The sequence below is a fragment of the Corylus avellana genome, chromosome ca2 (genome assembly GCF_901000735.1).
Source record: "Corylus avellana chromosome ca2, CavTom2PMs-1.0".
Classification (NCBI taxonomy): Eukaryota; Viridiplantae; Streptophyta; class Magnoliopsida; order Fagales; family Betulaceae; genus Corylus; species Corylus avellana.
In genome coordinates this window covers 42,854,294-42,867,402 of record NC_081542.1, presented here as the reverse complement: position 1 = coordinate 42,867,402, position 13,109 = coordinate 42,854,294, and the positions used below count along the sequence as shown (strand labels likewise).

Genomic DNA, 13,109 nt, shown 5'->3' with positions numbered 1-13,109 from the left:
TGCCAATCGAGAGTGACTGAAGTTCGACCTCTCAAACAATCTCTTGTGGACGTGAGTGGTTTAGTCACCAAACAGTCTCCTCAAATAAACTACTCAATATGATTTGTGTTTAAATGGAATGTCCGCAAAAAAGGAATTACTTTAGATATTGCATGAGATTTCAATCTAATAAGTAATGTTACATACACTAATTCTCACAGGTTCTAATTCTCACACTCCCTAATCTAGCTTGTAAAAGTATCATTAGATTTGAGATTGATCATTATTAAATACGTCAATGAAGAGGTCACTAGTTTAAATTTTCTCTCCTTCTTCTTTTGTGTGGACATGTTAAAAAAAAAAAAGGTCAATGTGTGAATGCATGTAACACTACTCCAATCCAATTGTTTGTAGTGCATGCAATACCAACCGTTAATTTGAGAAGATAAATACTCCCCTCAACTCTTCAAAAAGCCAAACAATTCAAGCATGTGTCAAAAAATGTGTAGCACTCTGCTTGACTTTAAGAATATTCTGTTAATTCTATTTGACAGAAAATTCTGTTATCTTTAAAAAATTTAAAAAAAAAATAAAAAGTAAAAAGACAAAAATACCCTTCAAATCTATTTAATTGTCTCCCTTTAAATGCCTCAATTGTGTACCTAATTTTATTTTCCCAACACATGGCAATAAGGTAAAACAGCTCTTTTTATAACAGTTCTCCATAAATCGTGAACCTGAAAAAGACACAAATTCTCTGCCTTTATAATGCATTAAAAAGTCACAGAGCCGTTGATGACACTCAACGGAATCGCAAACGGAACTCTTTAATTAGCTCATAACCCCCGTTCTGTAGCTCCGTTACGATTCTTTACGAAGGGGACAAACCCAAAGGTCCCCACGTCACTTATTTCATTTTATATATATCTTCTGACATTTTTGCAGGCTCTCTTTTAACGTCTATCTGCAGCACCACGAATCCACCGCCTCAATTTGAATTCAACGGAACCCTTGAAACCCTAGCTTTGATATTCTTACCAAGAAGAATATACAATTAGTATTTTTCCTTTGAATCGTATGGTCACGTGTGGCACATTCTGGAACACGTTATATATTATTTATGACGTGGAAGTTTAACCTTTGCCAGTTGTCACTACAAGCCACTAAAGGCGGTTGTATCGTCAATTTTTGCATTATTGTGGGGGCGCTGTTTTCTCACATTCCAAGAGAAAAATATGTTTTCAATAAATAAAATAATTATTGTGGGTCCCCACCTGATTCCCACTCACAGAAACCAGAGAGCTGGCTTTCTCCGTACTCCACGCGCCTCCCCTCGCGCGTGGCTCTTCGCACAAAATCCAGCTTATCTCGCACGTAGATTGAAACTACTTTTGAAAGGCTTATTTAACGCAACAGTTAGTACGAGGAAAACAAAAAAAGAAGAAAAAGAAAAAGAAAGTGATTTGGACAGTATGCAAAAAGTTGTGGATTATTATTAATTTTTTTTTTTTTAAAAAAAAAAAAAGGAAAAAAGAGTAGGTCCTTTTCTGGCACAAGAGGTGAATTTGATCATCTAAAGGTAAGTTAGGTGTCAATATAAAATAAATAACTAAAAAATTAGGGTAAAGTTTACTTAATCTTTTCAAACTATCACTCTAAGGACAATTTACTTATTAAACTATTAATTATGACAATTCACCTCACAAACTACTAAAAACAATGATAATGTACCTCCAATGCTAACAAAATGATGAAATTACTCTTGTAGAATTTTCAATAAAGCAAAAATACCCTTAAAATTTGAAAAAAAAATTAATTAATTTTATTATTTTTGTTTTTATTTTAGTAAGGGTAATTTTGTCATTTTGTTAAAATTTGGGGTATAATGTTATTGTTTTGGTAGTTTTGGAGGTAAATTGTGGCAATTGATAGTTTAGGGGTAAATTGTCATTCGGATGGTAGTTTGAGGAGATTAAGTGAACTTTACCGAAAAAATTAATTTGTCAAAATAAAATAAAAAATAAAATAAAAAAAGGGAAAGGGGTGGCTGCCAATTGAGCCAACCACAAGGTTTAATTTTGTATTTATCCATATTTTTTATACAACACGAGCTATTTGTAGTTTAAGCCAACAATAGTTGCTAATTTTTTATTCAATCAAAAAAAAAAAAGTTATTTATTCACCTCTTGGTTTTTTTTTTTTTAAAAAAAAATTTATTGTTTGTTTAAAAATAGTTTAGTTTATTTTTTATTTTATTAATTTTTTTTTAATTTTTAAAAGATTAGGGGTATTATAGGAATATAAAAACATATGGGACATTTTTGACACACTTTAATAGTTTGATGAACTAGTTTAATACCTTTTGAACATTATAAAATTCTATCGCAAAGAACTGTTAATTTTATGGGCTTTTTTTTTTATTTTTTTTTATTTTTCCTTTCATTTTATCTTGGTTGCCCATTTTAAATAAATGGTCTAGATTGTAATAGTAAACATAAAAAATAAACAAAAAAGTTAGGGTGTGGTGAAAGAGTGTCTGAACAACTTCCTATGATCGTCGGGTGGTCAAATTACTTAAATGGTCAAAATGGTAATTCAATTACCCAAAACTAACCATTAGAAGCAGCCAAACCACTTCTAAACTAGCCACAATTACCCAAAACTAACCATTAGAAGCAGCCAAACCACTTCTAAACTAGCCATCATAGGAAGTCGAACTACAAAGCCATTTGAGTAAGAGAATCTAGCCACTGCTACCCTACACAATATCCTAAATATCACACGTGAATGCATATATAGTTTGAGAAATGTTATATAGACTTTCATTCTTAACCACTTAAAGGCACATTACTATAGCATTAAAAATTCTTATTAAATTTAGATAAGAAATATTAAGCGTTCTTCTAGTATTTTGCTGATGTCTTTTCAACTGTGACGTAACTTTTAAAATTATTATTATTAATTTTTAATTTATTGATAATTTTAAAAATTACGTTATAATAACATCAAACATTTCTCATTTAAGTAACTCACTATTAAATTTTAAATTTAATAATAATTTTTAATGGCACCGCAAATAGTGTACATGAGTTAAAAAGAATGGGAAGATTTTTCCAGTATTGCCCTCGTCTTGGTCAAATTAAACGCCCCAGAGTAAAAGCTCTGTACTGCAAACAACATTATCTGCGATCGCTGTACTTTCTCCTTTCTCGTCACTTTACTTTACTTGTATCATCCAAAGAGCGTCACTTTGAAGAAAAGAAAAAAGAAAAAGAAAAGACGAAAAACCAGTCACTTCTCGCTGCTCATAAATGAAAACAAAACACTTGAGGAGGAAATAGAAACAGTTACAACAAGAAGACTCCGAGGCCGCCATGAACCTACGGCAGCGGCCTGCGCCCACTCGCAGGCGCAGCAATATCCACGCGCTGCCGGAACTGCAGGAAAGGGACGTCTACAACATAATCCCCATCCACAACCTCCTTGTGGAACACCCGTCCCTGCGGTACCCGGAGATACGCGCCGCCGCGGCTGCCCTACGCGCCACCGGGGACCTCCGGAAACCGCCGTTCGCGGAGTGGAACCCGAACAACGACCTACTGGACTGGCTGGGGGTTCTCTTCGGGTTCCAGAACGACAACGTAAAGAACCAGAGGGAGCACCTGGTTCTCCACCTGGCCAACTCGCAAATGCGGCTCCAACCACCTCCCAACATCCCCGACGTCCTCGACCCGGCTGTCCTCCGCAAATTCCGGAACAAGCTCCTCAACAACTACTCCTCCTGGTGCTCCTATCTCGGCCAAAAATCCCAAATCTCGCTCTCCTCCCGCCGTATCAGAACTGGTACCGGTTCGGCCGAGTTCAACAGTCTCCGCCGAGAGCTCCTCTACGTGTCGCTTTACCTTCTAATCTGGGGCGAGTCCGCGAACCTCCGGCTCGCGCCGGAGTGTATATGCTACATATTTCATCAAATGGCCAAGGAGCTCAACGACGTTCTCGACGAGAAAATCGACCCCGAAACGGGCTCGCCATACTTGCCGCGGCAGTCGGGAGAGTGTGGATACTTGAAGAGCGTGGTGATTCCGATATATCAGACGATAAAAACCGAGGTTGAGAGCAGCCGAAACGGCAAGGCTCCGCACTCGGCGTGGAGGAACTACGACGATATCAACGAGTACTTTTGGAGTATGAGGTGCTTTCATGGGCTGAAATGGCCTTTGAATTACTCGTGCAACTTCTTCGCCACCACGCCAAAGGCGAAGCGAGTGGGGAAGACGGGGTTCGTGGAGCAGAGGTCGTTCTGGAACGTGTTTCGGAGCTTTGACAAGCTCTGGGTGATGTTGATACTCTTCTTTCAGGCGATGCTTATCGTCGCTTGGGAGGGGAAAGAGTTCCCATGGCAGGCCCTGAAGAGTAGAGACGCTCAGGTTAAGTTGCTGACGGTGTTCATCACGTGGGCTGCCTTGAGGGTTTGGCAATCGGCGCTCGATGCTGGGACTCAATATAGTTTGGTTTCGAGGGAGACGGCGTGGCTCGGTGTGAGGATGGCGCTGAAGTTCACGGCGGCGCTGACTTGGACGGTGGTGTTTGCGGTGTTCTATGCGAGGATTTGGAACCAGAAGAATGCGGATGGACGGTGGTCCGATGAGGCCAATCGGAGGATCGTAAGTTTTCTTGAGGCTGTTCTTGCTTTTGTGCTTCCGGAATTGTTGGCATTGGCTTTGTTTATTGTTCCATGGATTAGGAATGTGCTTGAGGAATTGAATTGGCCTGTGTTGTACTGGTTGACATGGTGGTTTCAAACCCGAATCTTCGTGGGTCGAGGGGTGAGGGAGGGGCTAGTAAATAATTTCAAGTACTCGTTGTTTTGGATTGTTGTTTTGGCTTCAAAATTTTCCTTTAGTTATTTCCTTCAAATCAAGCCTTTGGTTGGCCCGACAAAGCTCATTTTGGGGCTTACGGAGGTGACATATAAATGGCACGAGTTTTTCAATAGCACTAACAGGATGGCTGTTGTGTTGTTGTGGGTTCCTGTGGTGTTGATTTATTTCATGGATTTGCAAATTTGGTATGCCGTTTACTCCTCCTTTGTTGGTGCAACAATTGGGCTGTTTTCGCATTTGGGCGAGATCAGGAATATTGAGCAGCTAAGGCTGAGGTTTCAATTCTTTGCTAATGCAATAAAGTTCAATCTCATGCCGGAGGAGCTGCTCCTAATTCCCAAGTTGACTCTGGTGAAGAAGCTCCGCGATGCTATCCACCGATTCAGGCTGAGATATGGGCTTGGACAGGCCTTCAGTAAGATCGAATCCAGCCAAGTGGAAGCTACCAGGTTTGCCTTGATCTGGAATGAGATCATAGCAACTTTCAGGGAAGAAGATCTCATCAATGATCAAGAACACGAGCTCTTGGAACTGCCACCTAATTGTTGGGGCATTAGGGTCATTCGATGGCCATGTTTCCTCCTCTGCAACGAGCTGCTACTTGCTCTCAGTCAGGCAACAGAGTTGGCAGACGACCCTGACCGGTTGCTTTGGTTAAGGATATGCAAGAATGAATATCGGCGGTGTGCTGTTCTCGAAGCTTATGATACCGTTAAGTATTTGCTTCTTATGATCATTAAAGATGGCACAGATGAGTACTCAATCACCCAAAATTTGTTTGAGGAGATAGATGACAAGATTAAGCATGAACAGTTCACGGTGACATACAAGATGTCTCTGCTACAACAGATTCATGCTAAGTTAATATCACTTGTTAAGCTTCTGAAGCAACCAAAGAAAGATCTGAGTGAGGCAGTGAATATACTACAGGCCTTGTATGAACTTTCCGTCAGAGAATTTCCGAGGGCGAAGAAGTCCATTGCGCAGTTGAAAGCAGAAGGTCTGGCACCTCGTAGTCCAACCAGTGATGCAGGGTTGCTCTTTGAGAATGCAGTCGAGTTCCTTGATGCTGACGATGCTAGCTTTGATAGGCAGATCCGGCGTTTGTATACTATTCTTACTTCTAGGGACTCGATGCACAATGTTCCAAGGAATCTTGAGGCAAGAAGGCGAATTGCTTTCTTTAGCAATTCACTATTTATGAACATGCCCCGTGCTCCGGCTGTTGAAAAAATGTTGGCTTTCAGTGTTCTCACACCCTACTATGACGAAGACGTTCTCTATGGCCTACTGAATCTTCGAAGTGAAAATGAAGATGGCATTTCCACCCTGTTTTATCTGCAGAAGATCTATGAAGATGAGTGGGAAAATTTTTTGGAGCGGATGCGCAGAGACAGCGTGCAGAATGGCGATGATCCCTTGGAGACAAAACAAAGGGATGTTCGTCTTTGGGCATCGTACAGAGGCCAGACCTTATCCCGCACTGTGAGAGGAATGATGTATTATTATAGAGCTCTCAAGATGCTTTCCTTTCTTGATACTGCATCTGAGATGGACATAAAGGAGGGACCACGAGATGGTTTGGATGGTCCACACTTGGGTATGCCATTACCTTTGCAGAATCTAAACAGAGCAACTAGCAACGTAAATCTTTTGTTTAAAGGACACGAGTATGGGAGTGCTCTTATGAAATTCACATATGTGGTTGCCTGCCAGATGTATGGGCTACATAAGGCAAAGGGAGACTCCCGTGCTGAAGATATATTATATTTGATGAAAAACAATGAGGCTCTTCGAGTTGCCTATGTTGATGAGGTTCACTCCGACCGGGGAGAGGTTGAGTATTCCTCTGTTCTTGTGAAATATGATCAGCAGTTGCGTAGGGAGGTGGAGATCTATCGGATCAAGTTGCCTGGGCCCTTGAAACTTGGGGAAGGCAAACCAGAAAATCAAAACCATGCCATAATCTTCACCCGAGGTGATGCTCTTCAGACCATTGACATGAACCAAGATAACTATTTTGAAGAGGCTCTCAAGATGCGGAATTTGTTGGAGGAATTCAATAACTATTATGGTATCAGGAAGCCAACTATCTTGGGGGTTCGTGAGAATGTTTTCACCGGTTCAGTGTCTTCACTTGCTTGGTTTATGTCTGCTCAGGAGACAAGTTTTGTGACCTTGGGCCAGCGTGTTCTGGCAAACCCTTTAAAGGTGAGAATGCATTATGGGCACCCAGATGTATTTGACAGGTTCTGGTTCTTGAGTCGGGGTGGAATCAGCAAGGCTTCTAAAGTGATAAATATCAGCGAGGATATATTTTCTGGCTTCAATTGCACTCTGCGAGGTGGCAATGTGACACACCATGAGTATATACAGGTTGGCAAGGGGAGGGATGTTGGGTTAAATCAGATCGCAATGTTTGAGGCCAAGGTTGCCAGTGGCAATGGTGAGCAGGTTTTGAGCAGAGATGTATATCGGTTGGGTCATAGATTGGATTTCTTCAGAATGCTTTCAGTTTTCTACACAACTGTTGGGTTCTACTTCAATTCAATGATGGTGGTACTGACTGTTTATGCATTTTTGTGGGGCCGCCTTTATCTTGCCCTCAGTGGTATTGAAGATGCCCCACTGTCCAATACCCCACTGTCCAATACTAGTAACAATAAAGCTCTTGGTACAATCCTTAATCAGCAGTTCATTATCCAGCTTGGTCTCTTCACTGCCCTCCCTATGGTTGTTGAGAACTCTCTTGAGCACGGGTTCCTCCCAGCAATTTGGGATTTCTTGACAATGCAGCTTCAGCTGGCTTCATTGTTTTACACATTCTCATTGGGAACCCAATCCCACTTCTTTGGCCGGACTATTCTGCATGGGGGTGCAAAGTATCGAGCCACTGGCCGTGGTTTTGTGGTGCAGCACAAGAGCTTTGCCGAGAACTATCGATTGTATTCTCGGAGCCATTTTGTGAAGGCAATTGAGCTTGGGATTATTTTAATTGTATATGCTACTGAAAGCAGCATGACTAAGAACACATTTGTCTATATCGCCTTGATGATAACAAGCTGGTTTCTTGTAGTGTCATGGATAATGGCCCCCTTTGTGTTTAATCCTTCCGGATTTGATTGGCTGAAGACTGTGTATGATTTTGATGATTTTTTGAATTGGATATGGAGCAGTGAGGTGTTTACAAAAGCAGAGCAGAGCTGGGAAACATGGTGGTATGAGGAACAGGACCATCTGAGAACGACTGGTCTCTGGGGCAAACTGTTGGAGATTATTTTAGATCTTCGATTCTTCTTCTTCCAGTATGGCATTGTGTATCAGCTGCATATTACCGGTGGAAATAAAAGTATAGCTGTTTATTTACTATCATGGATATACATCGTTGTGGCTGTTGGGATTTACATCATCTTATCGTATGCTGGGAACAAATATGCTGCAAAAGAGCATATCTACTACCGACTAGTTCAGTTTCTTGTCATTTCGCTTACAATACTTGTGCTTGTTTTATTGCTGAAGTTCACTCCCTTCCAATTTCTTGATTTTGTGACAAGTCTCTTGGCATTCATCCCAACAGGCTGGGGCATAATATTGATAGCCCAGGTACTTAGACCTTTTCTGCAAACCACTGTGGTGTGGGATACTGTGGTTGCCTTGGCTCGGCTGTATGATTTGCTGTTGGGAGTGATTGTTTTGGCTCCCGTGGCATTACTGTCATGGTTGCCAGGATTCCAGTCGATGCAAACAAGGATCCTGTTCAATGAGGGATTCAGCAGGGGCCTCCAGATATCTCGTCTTCTGACTGGAAAAAAGTCCAACTGAGATGTGACTTGAGGTACTTTCTATCTCAACCTTTTCTTAAAGTTTGGATTCCTCCATCATTCAACATAAACTCTTTCTTGCTTAATAATGTAACTAATCTGCAGTGAAAAAGAGTGCATTAGCTAAACTTTACTCGGGGACTAGATTAAAATGTACTACTAATTTTCTTTTTCTTTTTTTCTTTTCTAATATACACACATCTATCCATCCATACAAAAATACATAAGTGCGCAAAACGCCCGCGCATGCGCACATACACATATCTGAATGAGCTTCCAATTTTCCAGTGAAACTGGGGACTGAAAGTTTATGAGAGATGGCAAAAAGATGCTTCAGTTTCTAGGCTAATTCAGTGTCTTGTGGATGCTATCAATGAGATAGTTAGACAAGCCTCTTGGGGGATCTTTTGTGTCTTTAAATGGACACAATCAAATGAAGGGAAGGGAGCTTCACCATGAAGGAAGAAGAAAACCAACACTTCTAGAATGCAAGCTTATCCTTGATTTTTTTTTTTTTTTTTGGGAGAAGAATACCATTACTGAAATTATAAAAAATGATTTGTAAATGAAGGTAGCGGATGACAAATAACCCTCTCCGACAAAAAAACTTCTAGTACCTACCCCATTTGTAATTCCATCGATTACAGGTCTATCAATAGAAAAATGTGCAGTGAGGTATCTTAGTCTTTACTTAACTCAGTCCAAGCAATGCCTAAAGGCTTCCATTCCTTTCTTGGTTGGACCAACTAAACCGGCAATTTCCAACAAGTCTTTCTGAATTTTAGGTTCGTGGCATGAACTCATTTCTGATTTCCCAACCCCTACCTGAAATCCAACTTTAGTGGGCTTCCCTCAAGGTGACACCGAAGGTCTACCTCCTTTTGTGTGCCCCTCACCTCCTCCATGAGATAACAGACCATTATTTTAAACCATCCTGTTGCAGGGAATCTTAGGATATCAGTTTGAAGGGAGTCCCATACATCAGAATAAAAAAGGGCTAATGGCATTGAAACAATCAGAAGGGTGGGATTTGTGGGTGTTGCCAGCTGGCAGAATGAAGAACAAATGGATGCAGGAAGCAATTGAAGGCATCTTGTTTGTTTGGCACGGTGTCCCAGGGATCTAATTGGGGCGAAGCCCCAAATACCCGGTTATCAAAAAAATAATAATAATAATAAGAGGCATCTAGTTTGTTCCATCTAGTCGAAGACCTAACAATCAACAAGAAGAGCTTCCCTCTATAAGGCCTTAGTTGCAAAGATCAGGAATCTCTTTGTTGTGAAGAAGCCATAAATAAATATATTTCTCTTTGTACCCCGCCTGGTGAGCCTAATATTGATAATTACTCTAAAGGGAAGGAGAAGGAGAGAGCACAAAAAGCCCCCTTTAGATGGAGAGAAAAAAGTAAGCGGGCTTCCCTACATGGAAAATGAATCAAATCAGTTCTCTTCGACCTGCAGGTATTCTAAATGCTTATTGTTTATGCTTGTATAGCATAAAAATGAACCCCAAGGGGTTGGCTCAGTGGTTGGACAGCCTAGGACTTTGAGTAAGCTCCTCAAGGTCTTAGGTTCGAAATTCACGGAGTGCAAACTGCTTCTTAGGGCCATCGGATTGGGGGTTCGTCCCTTGAATTAACTGAGATGTACTTGCAGGAAACTCTTTGCCGAGGGCCTGTGCACCCCCGGGATTAGTCAGAGCGAAGCTCCGGATACCCGGTGCCAAATAAAAAAAATAAAAATGATTCATTGGGAGTGTCATGGGAAATCCAGTTCATCCCTTCCCTACGTCATCAAAGCCTCCAAGCCAACACAAAGACTAGGACACGTTGGAAACTAAAGTACTCAAATAACCACGTCACAAATGACCAAGCCAACTATGTCATAGATTATCCAAATAATAAGACCTAGACACACTCTCAAGCAAATCCTATAGCATAGGAATGGCAGATGGAGACAGTCCATGTAATTGAGCTTCCTTGTGTACAGGGGGGTTGTCCAGTGACATAGACCTCCATTTCCTTCTGATCATGAAACAGCACAGTCATGGGTTGCTGGCAACATTTCCTCAGTATTCGTTAGACCAACTGGCATCACCTTGTTAGGACACTACTTGCCAAGGATTTGTAGGAAAGATGCCTCAAAACTGCTTTTTTAGGATGGGAAGGACAACAAGAGAGGTTTTCCTACTATCCGCCACTAAGAAGGAGAGGTAAGATTTGCTTTCTCTTTGGTTATGGGAAGACAATTTGGTTATGGAGCTCTTACCATTCTCACGTTTGTCTTTCTCGCAGATGGATTCATCAATCAATCTTCTTTCTTGTCTGCTTCACTACCTTACTAATAAAAGAAGAAATTCCTTGCTAATGGCAAAAATAGCTTGAATCCTTTCCTTTTTCTATAAAATATAACCTTACTTTTTATCATTTATCTAACCAGTAATAATAAGCTGACCTTCCCTATTATTTTCTTTTGTCTATAGAGCTCTACTTGATTGGCTATCGACTGGTCACTTGCTAGTGCTGTCTCTTCCTGCTAAAGATTTTGGCATTTGATCTTTGGTTAAGCCTGTGTCATATTTTTCTTATTATACAATCATTATGAAAGTTGGAAAGAAAAATATTTGGCAATTGTTGTTTGAATAAACAAGACTGTGTAATGTGTAACCCACAAACCAGTCAACGACATGTAATTTTATGCATTGCATCCTTGCCTACAAATGCAAACCTGTCTGTGATTGAATGAAGAAAACTGTTATGGTTTCACCGTTTCATGCTATTAAAACAATAATACCACATTTGGACAGGCATTATCCAAGCCAACTCAATCCAGTTCCACTGACTTCTATTATTTACTATTCACTTGCCTTTATTCACTTTATATAGGAAGGATGGAAAGCTGATGCTAGAAATAACTCCTGCAATATAATGAGAAAAAGAATGAAAGTATTTGTTACTGCAGGAACCTAGGGAAAATGTTGGAAGTAATTTGTTCCAATTTTAACAGATGTCTCTGAAGAGGCCTTGACAAATTTGTTATGTTCGATTTGGTAGGAGGATTGTGATTGCCATCAGAACTTTGCTCTAATGAAGGAAATTGAACTCATTTCGAAAAGTTTGGGTAAATGCTTACTTCCAAATGACCTACTTGCTGTTTGCATTTTCTCAACACATGGATTCTCTAAATTGTTGCAGTCATTCTCTGGATTCATAGTTTTGTACTCTAAAAGTGTGAAATGATCACATATTGAAATAAGCATGAAGAATTAACTAACAGCGGGTGGATTGTGCTTCTATGTTCTGCCTTTTTCTTTCTTTTCTCGATTAATTTGAAAAAAAATACATATATTTGCATCATTCTGTATTTGGTAATTGATGACCACTAATGTCATAATTCTATCATTTTTACTGGTTTGTGTTGTGTTTCAGGTATGAGGTGGAACTAGGAGTAGAAAACTGAAGTAGACAGCTTGCCTTTATTTCCACTGACTGAGGTGGTTGTATGTACCGTGCTGTGGCAATGTTCATTTTACTGGGGAAAGCATATTATGATTTTTCCATCATCCCCTCGTCTTCCTGTCACTGTAGTATCTGACTGCAAGCTCACATGTCATTAGTGCTTGAGATCTTGTGATGGCACAGCTTATTAAGTGATTAATCAGGAAAAAAAGGGTTTAACCACGACGTTTATTTAGCACTCGGTTCTGTACATATTGTCCATGTACAGTGTAGCTTAATGCTAGTCTATCAGATGTGTTTGTTTATGGCACAAATTTTCGGGATTTTTGTCTTGTTTTTGATCATGCCAACATTCAGTTCTTGATAGATTGCTTTAGTCATGAAGTCTGCAATGTACAGTGTAGCTTACATGCTAGTCTATCAGAAGTATTTGTTTATTGCAATTTTACAAGTTTTCTGGATTCCTTATGCATGGTTTTGAACATATGAACATTCAGTTATTTTTTATTTATTTATTTTTTAAGTTGATTGATTGCCTTAAGAGTCTGTTTGCTTCTGCAATTTTGCAAGTAAAAAAATGTATTTTTAAACAAAATTGCGGAAAGTGTCTTGTTTAAAAGTGCGTTTATAACTTAATTGTCTTGTAAAGGTCATCATCAAGCACATGTTCACCAAACATATTGTCACGGTGGTTGCCGCCTAATGTAACCTATGGCTGTGCAACTTTCCGGTACTCCAACTGCCGCCCTCCCTGCGCTGGTTGGCTTCAAACAGTAGGTGGAGGCTTTGATTTTAGTTTTCCGACAAAAGTTGGATTTGGAGTCGTGAAGTCTTTTAGTAGAACTGGAGTTTTATAGCTAAAGTATTTTAGGAATATAATTATATAAGAAATTTCCTTAACAAATGATGTTAACGTAAGTAACAACCTTAGAAGTCCCCAAGAGATAACTCAATCGGCTAAGAACCACG

The 13,109-nt window shown here is 40.1% G+C and overlaps 1 protein-coding gene and 1 non-coding gene across 5 annotated transcripts; both read left to right on the top strand.

Annotated features, from left to right (window-relative positions):
• Window positions 1–3,193: 3,193 nt before the first annotated feature.
• On the top strand, window positions 3,194–12,608 carry LOC132171959 (callose synthase 11-like). 4 transcript variants are annotated; one of them, XR_009439098.1, is made up of 3 exons: window positions 3,197–8,697; window positions 11,736–11,802; window positions 12,111–12,608. XR_009439098.1 is itself a non-coding variant. In XM_059583380.1 (2 exons), the coding sequence occupies exons 1-2, from the start codon at window positions 3,354–3,356 to the stop codon at window positions 8,449–8,451; spliced, it is 4,986 nt and encodes a 1,661-aa protein (XP_059439363.1). In that variant the 5' UTR covers window positions 3,194–3,353; the 3' UTR covers window positions 8,452–8,546. The 4 variants fall into 4 exon arrangements, 2 of the variants coding, with proteins under 2 accessions (XP_059439363.1, XP_059439362.1); XR_009439099.1 differs by lacking the exon at window positions 12,111–12,608 and adding an exon at window positions 10,672–10,894 and having other exon boundaries at window positions 10,977–11,749; XM_059583380.1 differs by lacking the exons at window positions 11,736–11,802; window positions 12,111–12,608 and having other exon boundaries at window positions 3,194–8,327; window positions 8,440–8,546.
• LOC132173180 (small nucleolar RNA J33) lies at window positions 6,346–6,426 on the top strand. The gene has a single exon (XR_009439273.1). It is a non-coding gene; the product is annotated as a small nucleolar RNA J33 (small nucleolar RNA).
• Window positions 12,609–13,109: the final 501 nt, after the last annotated feature.